This window comes from Oncorhynchus clarkii, chromosome 21, assembly GCF_045791955.1.
Source record: "Oncorhynchus clarkii lewisi isolate Uvic-CL-2024 chromosome 21, UVic_Ocla_1.0, whole genome shotgun sequence".
Taxonomy (NCBI): domain Eukaryota; kingdom Metazoa; phylum Chordata; class Actinopteri; order Salmoniformes; family Salmonidae; genus Oncorhynchus; species Oncorhynchus clarkii.
This window is the reverse complement of record NC_092167.1, coordinates 1,437,501-1,450,304: the sequence shown is the minus strand read 5'-3', so window position 1 is coordinate 1,450,304 and position 12,804 is coordinate 1,437,501. Positions and strand designations below refer to the sequence as shown.

The window sequence follows — 12,804 nt, the reverse complement described above, 5'->3', positions numbered from 1 at the left end:
TGGGCCCTGGTCAACAGCAGTGCACTATGGGCCCTTGGTCAACAGTAGAGAGGCTCAACAGCAGTGCACTATTGCCCTTGGTCAACAGTAGAGAGGCTCAACAGCAGTGCACTATGGGCCCTGGTCAACAGCAGTGCACTATTGCCCTTGGTCAACAGTAGAGAGGCTCAACAGCAGTGCACTATGGGCCCTGGTCAACAGCAGTGCCCTATGGTCCCTGGTCAACAGCAGTGCACTATGGTCCCTGGTCAACAGCAGTGCCCTATAGTCCCTGGTCAACAACAGTGCCCTATGGTCCCTGGTCAACAGCAGTGCCCTATATAGGAAATAGAATAGAGTCCCTTCCTCTGTTCCTCGTGTTGGATAGAGTGAATCCTGAGTTAACTGAAACCAGACTCATCCCTCCCTCTGTCCCTTGTGTTGGATAGAGTGATGGAGTGAATCCTGAGTTAACTGAAACCAGACTCATCCCTCCCTCTGTCCCTTGTGTTGGATAGAGTGATGGAGTGAATCCTGAGTTAACTGAAACCAGACTCATCCCTCCCTCTGTTCCTTGTGTTGGATAGAGTGATGGAGTGAATCCTGAGTTAACTGAAACCAGACTCATCCCTCCCTCTGTCCCTTGTGTTGGATAGAGTGATGGAGTGAATTCTGTGTTAACTGAAACCAGACTCATCCCTCCCTCTGTTCCTTGTGTTGGATAGAGTGATGGAGTGAATCCTGAGTTAACTGAAACCAGACTCATCCCTCCCTCTGTTCCTTGTGTTGGATAGAGTGATGGAGTGAATCCTGAGTTAACTGAAACCGAACTCATCCCTCCCTCTGTTCCTTGTGTTGGATAGAGTGATGGAGTGAATCCTGAGTTAACTGAAACCAGACTCATCCCTCCCTCTGTCCCTTGTGTTGGATAGAGTGATGGAGTGAATCCTGAATTATCTGAAACCAGACTCATCCCTCCCTCTGTCCCTTGTGTTGGATAGAGTGATGGAGTGAATCCTGAGTTAACTGAAACCAGACTCATCCCTCCCTCTGTCCCTTGTGTTGGATAGAGTGATGGAGTGAATTCTGTGTTAACTGAAACCAAACTCATCCCTCCCTCTGTCCCTTGTGTTGGATAGAGTGATGGAGTGAATCCTGAGTTAACTGAAACCAGACTCATCCCTCCCTCTGTTCCTTGTGTTGGATAGAGTGGTTACATCCCAAATTGTACCCTATTCCCTAGATAGTGCACTACTTTTAAATCAGAGTCCTATTATAGGACCTGGTTAAAGTAGTGCACTAAATTGGAATAGGGAGCTTTTTGGGCCACCGATATTGTTTTCTTATTGTGACTCTGGCCACATGTTGTCTGGTGCCAGTGTTAAGGTACTGTCCCTATTCCCTATATAGGGTTCTGGTCAGAAGTAGTGCACTATGTAGGGAATAGGGGTGCCGTTTTGGACAGAAACAAGGGTTCCTCACACGCCGATAGATCTCCGGGACTAAGAAGGATAGTTTGACATCTCTGTTGACATCCATTACCACCTCAAAGGCTTCTCCTTCATGTTGTGTTGTAGAGAGATGGTTATCAGTCTGCTTTGAACCAGGCCCTGTTGTAGAGAGATGGTATTCAGTCTGCTTTGAACCAGGCCCTGTTGTAGAGAGATGGTATTCAGTCTGCTTTGAACCAGGTCCTGTTGTAGAGAGATGGTATTCAGTCTGCTTTGAACCAGGCCCTGTTGTAGAGAGATGGTATTCAGTCTGCTTTGAACCAGGCCCTGTTGTAGAGAGATGGTATTCAGTCTGCTTTGAACAAGGCCCTGTTGTAGAGAGATGGTATTCAGTCTGCTTTGAACCAGGTCCTGTTGTAGGGAGATGGTATTCAGTCTGCTTTGAACCAGGCCCTGTTGTAGAGAGATGGTATTCAGTCTGCTTTGAACCAGGTCCTGTTGTAGGGAGATGGTATTCAGTCTGCTTTGAACCAGGCCCTGTTGTAGAGAGATGGTATTCAGTCTGCTTTGAACCAGGCCCTGTTGTAGAGAGATGGTATTCAGTCTGCTTTGAACCAGGTCCTGTTGTAGGGAGATGCTATTCAGTCTGCTTTGAACCAGGCCCTGTTGTAGAGAGATGGTATTCAGTCTGCTTTGAACCAGGTCCTGTTGTAGGGAGATGGTATTCAGTCTGCTCTGAACCAGGCCCTGTTGTAGAGAGATGGTATTCAGTCTGCTTTGAACCAGGCCCTGTTGTAGAGAGATGGTATTCAGTCTGCTTTGAACCAGGCCCTGTTGTAGGGAGATGGTATTCAGTCTGCTTTAAACCAGACCCTGTTGTAGGGAGATGATATTCAGTCTGCTTTGAACCAGGCCCTGTTATAGGGAGATGGTATTCAGTCTGCTTTGAACCAGGCCCTGTTATAGGGAGATGGTATTCAGTCTGCTTTGAACCAGGCCCTGTTATAGGGAGATGGTATTCAGTCTGCTTTGATCCAGGCCCTGTTGTAGAGAGATGGTATTCAGTCTGCTTTGAACCAGGCCCTGTTGTAGAGAGATGGTATTCAGTCTGCTTTGAACCAGGTCCTGTTGTAGAGAGATGGTATTCAGTCTGCTTTGAACCAGGCCCTGTTGTAGGGAGATGGTTTTCAGTCTGCTTTGAACCAGGCCCTGTTGTAGAGAGATGGTTTTCAGTCTGCTTTGAACCAGGCCCTGTTGTGGAACTCTAAACGTTTGACCGGAGCCCATAAGGGTGCCATTTGGGATGTATGAATAGGGTGCCATTTGGGATGTAGGAATAGGGTGCCATTTGGATGTATGGATAGGGTGCCATTTGGATGTATGAATAGGGTGCCATTTGGGATGTATGAATAGGGTGCCATTTGGGATGTATGAATAGGGTGCCATTTGGGATGTATGAATAGGGTGCCATTTGGGATGTATGAATAGGGTGCCATTTGGGATGTATGAATAGGGTGCCATTTGGGATGTATGAATAGGGTGCCATTTGGATGTATGAATAGGGTGCCATTTGGGATGTATGAATAGGGTGCCATTTGGGATGTATGAATAGGGTGCCATTTGGATGTATGAATAGGGTGCCATTTGGGATGTATGAATAGGGTGCCATTTGGGATGTATGAATAGGGTGCCATTTGGATGTATGAATAGGGTGCCATATTCGGCCCCCTTGAACTTTGTGACCTTTTGCCACATTTCAGGCTTCAAACATAAAGATATAAAACTGTATTTTTTTGTGAAGAATCAACAACAAGTGGGACACAATCATGAAGTGGAACGACATTTATTGGATATTTCAAACTTTTTTAACAAATCAAAAACTGAAAAATTGGCCGTGCAAAATTATTCAGCCCCTTTACTTTCAGTGCAGCAAACTCTCTCCAGAAGTTCAGTGAGGATCTCTGAATGATCCAATGTTGACCTAAATGACTAATGATGATAAATACAATCCACCTGTGTGTAATCAAGTCTCTGTATAAATGCACCTGCACTGTGATAGTCTCAGAGGTCCGTTAAAAGCGCAGAGAGCATCATGAAGAACAAGGAACACACCAGGCAGGTCCGAGATACTGTTGTGAAGAAGTTTTAAAGCCGGATTTGGATACAAAAAGATTTCCCAAGCTTTAAACATCCCAAGGAGCACTGTGCAAGCGATAATATTGAAATGGAAGGAGTATCAGACCACTGCAAATCTACCAAGACCTGGCCGTCCCTCTAAACTTTCAGCTCATACAAGGAGAAGACTGATCAGAGATGCAGCCAAGAGGCCCATGATCACTCTGGATGAACTGCAGAGATCTACAGCTGAGGTGGGAGACTCTGTCCATAGGACAACAATCAGTCGTATATTGCACAAATCTAGCCATTATGGAAGAGTGGCAAGAAGAAAGCCATTTCTTAAAGATATCCATAAAAAGTGTTGTTTAAAGTTTGCCACAAGCCACCTGGGAGACACACCAAACATGTGGAAGAAGGTGCTCTGGTCAGATGAAACCAAAATTGAACTTTTTGGCAACAATGCAAAACGTTATGTTTGGCGTAAAAGCAACACAGCTCATCACCCTGAACACACCATCCCCACTGTCAAACATGGTGGTGGCAGCATCATGGTTTGGGCCTGCTTTTCTTCAGCAGGGACAGGGAAGATGGTTAAAATTGATGGGAAGATGGATGGAGCCAAATACAGGACCACTCTGGAAGAAAACCTGATGGAGTCTGCAAAAGACCTGAGACTGGGACGGAGATTTGTCTTCCAACAAGACAATGATCCAAAACATAAAGCAAAATCTACAATGGGATGGTTCAAAAATAAACATATCCAGGTGTTAGAATGGCCAAGTCAAAGTCCAGACCTGAATCCAATCGAGAATCTGTGGAAAGAACTGAAAACTGCTGTTCACAAATGCTCTCCATCCAACCTCACTGAGCTCGAGCTGTTTTGCAAGGAGGAATGGGAAAAAATGTCAGTCTCTCGATGTGCAAAACTGATAGAGACATACCCCAAGCGACTTACAGCTGTAATCGCAGCAAAAGGTGGCGCTACAAAGTATTAACTTAAAGGGGCTGAATAATTTTGCACGCCCAATTTTTCAGTTTTTGATTTGTTAAAAAAGTTTGAAATATCCAATAAATGTCGTTCCACTTCTTGATTGTGTCCCACTTGTTGTTGATTCTTCACAAAAAAATACAGTTTTATATCTTTATGTTTGAAGCCTGAAATGTGGCAAAAGTCGCAAAGTTCAAGGGGGCCGAATACTTTCGCAAGGCACTGTATGAATAGGGTGCCATTTGGGATGTATGAATAGGGTGCCATTTGGATGTATGAATAGGGTGCCATTTGGATGTATGAATAGGGTGCCATTTGGATGTATGAATAGGGTGCCATTTGGGATGTATGAATAGGGTGCCATTTGGGATGTATGAATAGGGTGCCATTTGGATGTATGAATAGGGTGCCATTTGGGATGTATGAATAGGGTGCCATTTGGATGTATGAATAGGGTTCCATTTGGGATGTATGAATAGGGTGCCGTTTGGATGTATGAATTGGGTGCCATTTGGGATGTATGAATAGGGTGCCATTTGGATGTATGAATTGGGTGCCATTTGGGATGTATGAATAGGGTGCCATTTGGATGTATGAATAGGGTGCCATTTGGGATGGAAGTCCATGGGATCTCACTGCACTGTAGTGGAATGTGGTTCCCTTGAAGTGGTCTTCTGAGATGGCAGGCTATGGAGAGTGTCAGAGAGAGGAGGAAGGGGGAGGACGGAAGAACGGAAAGAAGGAATGAATGGAGGAAGAAAGGAAAGGAGGGAGGACTCCACTAGCCATTCATTCATCTCAACTGTTATTTTTCTCTTCTCACGTGTTCTGTCTCTTTATTGTCTCTTCCCCCCTCTCTGTCTGTCTCTCTTCCCCCCTCTCTGTCTGTCTGTCTGTCTGTCTGTCTGTCTGTCTCTCTTCCCCCCTCTGTCTGTCTCTCTTCCCCCCTCTCTGTCTGTCTGTCTGTCTGTCTGTCTGTCTCTCTTCCCCCCTTTCTGTCTGTCTGTCTGTCTGTCTCTCTTCCCCCCTCTGTCTGTCTCTCTTCCCCCCTCTCTGTCTGTCTCTCTTCCCCCCTCTCTGTCTGTCTCTCTTCCCCCTCTCTGTCTGCCTGTCTGTCTCTCTTCCCCCCTCTCTGTCTGTCTGTCTCTCTTCCCCCCTCTCTGTCTGTCTGTCTGTCTCTCTTCCCCCCTCTCTGTCTGTCTGTCTCTTCCCCCCTCTCTGTCTGTCTGTCTCTCTTCCCCCCTCTCTGTCTGTCTGTCTCTCTTCCCCCCTCTCTGTCTGTCTCTCTTCCCCCCTCTCTCTCCTCCCCGCCTCTCTCTCTCTCTCTTCCCCCCTCTGTCTGTCTCTCTTCCCCCCTCTCTGTCTGTCTGTCTGTCTCTCTTCCCCCCTCTCTGTCTGTCTCTCTTCCCCCCTCTCTGTCTGTCTGTCTGTCTCTCTTCCCCCCTCTCTGTCTGTCTGTCTGTCTCTCTTCCCCCCTCTCTGTCTGTCTGTTTGTCTCTCTTCCCCCCTCTCTGTCTGTCTGTCTCTCTTCCCCCCTCTCTGTCTGTCTGTCTCTCTTCCCCCCTCTCTGTCTGTCTCTCTTCCCCCCCTCTCTGTCTGTCTGTCTCTTCCCCCCTCTCTGTCTGTCTGTCTCTCTTCCCCCCTCTCTGTCTGTCTGTCTGTCTCTCTTCCCCCCTCTCTGTCTGTCTCTCTTCCCCCCTCTCTCTCCTCCCCGCCTCTCTCTCTCTGTCTCCACAGCTAAATGTCCAGGTGGTTGTCGTAACGGTGGGTTCTGCAACGAGAGACAGGTGTGTGAGTGTCAGGATGGTTTCTACGGGCCGCACTGTGAGAAAGGTACGTCTAGTCTCGTCTGTACATCCAAGCCATTCCATCTATCTTCCATCACTACCATAATGATATACAGTAAGTACACAGCACACAAGCTAGTCCATCTATCTTCCATCACTACCATAATGATATACAGTAAGTACACAGCACACAGTCAACACAATAGCTTGAGTTGCTCATTCTATAGAATTAAATAAAAATTATTTTCTTGTGGGTTTTTTTCCCCTTCTCCTTGGCCCACATCAACAATGCTGGGTGGAATATCTTCTTTTATTTCCTGGAATGTCTCCACAACAAAACAAACCAAATAAAACCTTATGAAATGAAAGGCTAGAGAAAGAGAAGAGGTTGTGTGTTGTTTCACAGTTATGAGACACCAGTCCTGCTCAGGCAGGCCTGTCATTTTCAGACAACAACAGAACCACCACGTTGCATTTAAACGTATTAATGAATCTGTAAAAGGTTATGTTTGCTGCGGCTTAACGTTGCCTCAAGGCACCATAACTTAAAAAACATCATGGAAATTACAAAGCACTGGTTCAACAGGCTCCATCCAGACTAGTTAAATGGAGAGAACAGGCAGGCAGGCAGGCAGGCAGGCAGGCAGGCAGGCAGGCAGGAAGGCAGGCAGGAAGGCAGGCAGATAGGGCAGGCAGGCTGGGCAGGCAGGCTGGGCAGGCAGGCAGGCAGGCAGGCAGGCTGGGCAGGCAGGCAGGCAGGCAGGCAGGCAGGCAGGCAGACAGACAGACAGACAGACAGGCTGGGCGGCAGGCAGGCAGGCAGGCAGGCAGGCAGGCAGGCAGGCAGGCAGACAGGCAGGCAGGCAGGCAGGCTGGGCGGCAGGCAGGCAGGCAGGCAGGCAGGCAGGCAGGCAGGCAGGCAGGCAGGTTGGGCGGTGACAACCACGTGTTCCATCTATTTAAGGCTTTAAGAGGTTAGAGAGAGACTCTGTCCAGCTACAGACTGACTGAGGGGGTGGAGAACAATGTTGTATTTTGTTGTTGTCTTTGTATCATATGAACAGTAAGGACTCTCCACGGGGATTTCACCGTCTACTCAAACAGGGCTATGGAGCTCCTTTTGGGTCGCCCCCCCCCACACACAAAAAAATGAAGCCGCAAAAAATGTCCGTAGAACTACGTAGAGGAACATCCGTTATGGAGACCGTGTCGAGGCTTTGAGGCATCTAGAGTAGACTATGGGTTTTTAAAGAGAAGTGTTCTGTGAAAACGGCTGAGTTTTATTTTAGGGTGTCGACGGGTCTTGAGACATTGTGTTTACGATATTCATTCTTGGCCAAGACTCAACAGTACTAAGGCTCTTTAGTGCCTTCTACAGGCAGCGCTAAGTGAAACATTCATTATCGCAATGAATGTAGTGTTGGAAGGGTGAAGGGTTACAATCAGCTTAAGGTGAATTAAATACTTGAGGTTGCTGACGTAGATTTTTCTCCTCTCCTGTCCTCCTCCGCTCTCCCCCCAGCCCTCTGCTCTCCCAGGTGTCTGAATGGTGGACTGTGTATGAGTCCGGGGGTGTGCATCTGCCCACCTGGTTACTATGGAGACAGCTGTGACAAAGGTACACTCACCTGAAACACGGACACAGTACACATTTCATAACCCCAGACAAACACACCTCATTCACCACTGGGGATCAACGAACTCCAACCGAGCTCGGTCTGTTGTTTTCAAAGTCTCTGAAAAGGGGTTCTATTGATGAAGTTTGGTTACTAGCTACCTTTTGAGAGGGGGATCCTGCGACGCGGTTAGCATCAGTTGCTGGGACCACTACTATCTGTCCAGGGATCCTCCAAAAGTCTATAGAGCTGCTTGGCGTAGCAGCTAGCCTAGCTGCTAACTAGCTATCAAGCTAGCAAGGTTTCCTGAAAGCTTGAACACAGCCCGAGACGTGGTTAGCCCTTGTGGCTGAGGCCCAGTATTGTCCCAGGCTTGTGGCTGTCTTAAATCCCTGCTGTTTGTTACTGTTTCCATCTGCCTTGCGACCTGTCCTGTCTGGAACTGCGTGGAGTAGCAACATCAGCCTACGTTGTTACCATGGCATCCAAAACCAAAGCCGGTGGGAGTACCACTGTAGTACTCCAGACAGTAGTGTCTCTCTTTCACAGTAGTGTCTCTCTTTCACAGTAGTGTCTCTCTTTCACAGTAGTGTCTCTCTTTCACAGGTGAATAATCTTTCACAGTAGTGTCTCTCTTTCACAGGTGAAGAATCTTTCACAGTAGTGTCTCTCTTTCACAGTAGTGTCTCTCTTTCACAGTAGTGTCTCTCTTTCACAGTAGTGTCTCTCTTTCACAGTAGTGTCTCTCTTTCACAGTAGTGTCTCTCTTTCACAGTAGTGTCTCTCTTTCACAGTAGTGTCTCTCTTTCACAGTAGTGTCTCTCTTTCACAGTAGTGTCTCTCTTTCACAGTAGTGTCTCTCTTTCACAGGTGAAGAATCTTTTAAACGACAGAAAATATGTCTTCAAGCAGATGTTACAACAACAGGAAAATAGCTTCCAAGAACTTAGTCCAAATACAAAAAAAAGTTTTGTAAAATTAAAATGTATTAAATTAAATATTAATTAAATTAAATTAAGATGATCTGACCAGAGAGGTCCAGGACATTAAGGTGATCTGACCAGAGAGGTCCGGGACATTAAGATGATCTGACCAGAGAGGTCCAGGACATTAAGATGATCTGACCAGAGAGGTCCAGGACATTAAGATGATCTGACCAGAGAGGTCCAGGACATTAAGGTGATCTGACCAGAGAGGTCCGGGACATTAAGATGATCTGACCAGAGAGGTCCGGGACATTAAGATGATCTGACCAGAGAGGTCCAGGACATTAAGATGATCTGACCAGGGAGGTCCAGGACATTAAGATGATCTGACCAGGGAGGTCCAGGACATTAAGATGATCTGACCAGAGAGGTCCAGGACATTAAGATGATCTGACCAGAGACGTCCAGGACATTAAGACGATCTGACCAGAGAGGTCCAGGACATTAAGACGATCTGACCAGAGAGGTCCAGGACATTAAGAACAGTTTGCAGTTCTCTCAGGGAGAGCTGGATGTCCTGAAAGAGACTTGCAGCAAGATGACAACAAACTGTAAGTTCACGTGAGATAACATCAGCACTCTCTTTGTGAATCATTATTACAGATGGCTGGGGAATGTCTAGAGGGAAAATATCTAGAGGGACAATCCAGGTGAAATAACATTGTTGTGGATGGCATACCAGAGTCTTCATGTAACCGATGTGAAATGGCTAGCTAGTTAGCGGTGGTGCGCGTTAATAGCGTTTCAATCGGGTGACGTTACTTGCTCTGAGACCTTGAAGTAGTGGTTCCCCTTGCTCTGCAAGGGCCGTGAATTTTGTGGCGCGATGGGTAACGATGCTTCGTGGGTGACTGTTGTCGGTGTGTGCAGGGGGTCCCTGGTTTGAGCCCAACGAGGGGACGGATGAAAGCTAAACTGTTACATTCACATCACTGGGACAAGTCTGAGGAGAAAGGAAGACAAATTATCACTTTAAAAGCTGCAGATGGATCATGCGAAGATTGAGGTCTGGAAAACCTGTCACCAGCCCAGGTGACAGACACAGGCCTATATGTGGTCAAGTTCCTGAGGTTTAAGGACAAGATGGCATGTTCTGGACAGAGCCAAGAACTTGAGACTAACAAAACATCTTCCTTAACGAAGACTTCTCGTAAGCTGTACACAAGAGGCGGAAAATAACTTGTCCAAGCCGTGAAAGCTGTCAGAGAGCGTAGGGACATTGTTTACATCCACTACAACAGGCTCATTGTCCACCCTCCTTCCCAAAAAGACTGGTAGGAGTGAGAGAGCCTAGCTTCTGGGTCAGTAGCTTCAGCCCCACATCACATACACCAATTGACACTCACAAGTGCCCTGTTGACTGACTCTATTAGCCAGACAATGTTCTTGTCGAGCTGGAAAGGTCTACAAATATATGTTATTAATCAAAAGACTGGGAAGAGTGAGAGAGCTGTTATTATTATGTTATTAATCATATGTACTATAGCCGTAGAAATAAGGTTTATGAGATCAATAACTGGAGAAAAAAACTACATCTGATAACATTCATATACTGGCCATCTCTGAGACTCACTTAGATAATGCCTTTGATAATACAGCAGTAGCAATACAGGGATATAACATACACAGAAGAGACAGGAATGCCTATGGCGGAGGTGTTGCTGTATATATATTCAGCGCCATATTCCTGTAAAGCTTATAGATGATCTCATGTCTAATGCTGTTAAAAGTGTTGTGGTTGCAGTTTCACTACCTCATATAAAGCCTCCTATTTTAGGGTGTTGCTATATAGGCCAACATGTGCTGACATTCATTATCTGGATAACATGTGTGCAATGCTTGATAATGTGTGTGCTGTTAGCAGATAGGTCTATTTTCTGGGTGTCCCGAATATAGATTGGTTTTCATCAAGCTGTCCGCTCAAGAGGAAGCTGCTCACTGTAACCAGTGCCTGTAATCTGGTTGTGTGTCTTGACCTCCGCCGAACCCCTGAGACTGACAGGCAGGCAGACAGGCAACCCCTGGGGTTCGATCGAACCCAGGTTAAGAACCACTGATGTAGGGCCTACAGAAGAGATAGGAATGCCTATGGCGGAGGTGTTCCTGTATATATTCAGAGCCATATTCCTGTAAAGCTTAGAGGCAGAGACAATAAGAAGACACAGTGGCAGAATAAACTCAATCACACCTTTTGTTTCATCACAAAACAGGAGAGCAACATCTGTCTGATGAAGTCCACAAAACACATGTAACAAACAGTTACACGCTCAAGCACGTTAATGTTTCCGGAACATTTTATCAGACTACTAAACTATTGATTTAGAACCATGGAGAGTTTTACCGCAAGTCGTAAAGAAAACAGACGCTGCCTCCGCTATTCCAGCGTCATTTCAACGTCAACATTACATCATCTAACCACCTCTGCTTAGTCTAATACAGTGACAACAGGAGCTGCCTCCGCTATTCCAGCACCATTTCAACATCAACATTACAACATCATCTAACCACCTCTGCTTAGTCTAGTACAGTGACAACTAAAAGATACCAGAAAACTATTTAGTCCAATCAATGTAAGCTAAATATGACGTGGTTGTCCATGGTACTGATTTCTCTTTATGTGTGTGTGTCTGTCTGTCTGTTTGTCTGTCTGTCTGTCTCTGTGTGTGTGTGTGTGTGTGTGTGTGTCTGTGTGTGTGCTTGCTTGCAAGTAGAAAAAAACATGTTGACTCACCGTACTTGTAGAGACACGCCAGCAATGCCATCCTCCTCCTTCATGTTGCCTAAACGGTATATGACTCTTGTCACACAGTACACACTTTTAGTTGTTGTTGTCCCTGGCTATCTGGATAAAATGCTCGCTCGCCTAATTTCCTTTCATGGGCAACGATGCGCCAGGCCAGCTAGTTAACATTAGCCAGCTACATCTAGCTACACGTTGAACTTCCACCCTCTCAGGCCAGGGGCACAATGTATGAATTTACGGTTGGATTGTCACGGCCGTCGTTCAAGGAACACCCGAGGTGCAGCGTGGTGGGCGTACATTTTCTTTTATTTTGTAAAACGTCACCAACAAAACAAGATAAAAGAAACACGACCGTGACGCTTACAACGGCTATAGTGCCCCTAACAAAGACACCTTCCCACAATCACAACAAGGGAAAAAAAAAAGGCTGCCTAAGTATGATTCCCAATCAGAGACAACGATAGACAGCTGTCCCTGATTGAGAACCGTACCCGGCCAAAACATAGAAATACAAAATCAAAGAAAACAGAACATAGAATGCCCACCCAAATCACACCCTGACCAAACCAAAATAGAGACATAAAAAGTCTCTCTAAGGTCAGGTCGTGACATGGATCAGAATTGTCGTTATAATCATTAGCCAGAATGGAGAATTAAGTAACACCACAAGTCCAAATCCCTATCTCCATCCATGGCAAATTTAGGAATGGGCCAATTTTAGCTAGCTAGCTAGCCACCGGAGGTAACACGGTGTTACCTTGGATTGTAAACTGTCATGGTCAAAACATATAGATTCAATGGTTGTAAAGATGATGTCTGTAATAAAGAGATGCTCTGCATTTTTGACACCACACTCCACAAAGCAAGTCCTGCAGCCTCTAGTTTTATCTCATCTTGATTATTATTGTCCAGTCATATGGTCAGGTGCTGCAAAGAAGGGCCTAGAAAAACGGCAGCTGGTCCAGAACAGAGCTGCAGTGTAATCAGAGGGCTATTATCAACACTACGCCTGTCAGTCTCTCTTGTCTAAGAGTTGAGGACTGGACTGACTGCATCACTTCTTATTTTTTATAAGAAACGTTCATGTGTTTAAAATTCCAAATTGTTTGTGTAGTCAACTTACACACCGTTCAGAC

General features: G+C 46.1%; 1 protein-coding gene across 1 annotated transcript in view; it reads left to right on the top strand.

Annotated features, from left to right (window-relative positions):
- Positions 1-12,804, top strand: part of LOC139379618 (wnt inhibitory factor 1-like) — a 54,915-nt gene that overhangs the window by 27,606 nt on the left and 14,505 nt on the right. The window contains exons 5-6 of the mRNA XM_071122417.1: positions 6,274-6,369; positions 7,846-7,941. Coding sequence (XP_070978518.1) covers positions 6,274-6,369; positions 7,846-7,941 — 192 coding nt within the window. The remainder of the gene's footprint in view (positions 1-6,273; positions 6,370-7,845; positions 7,942-12,804) is intronic.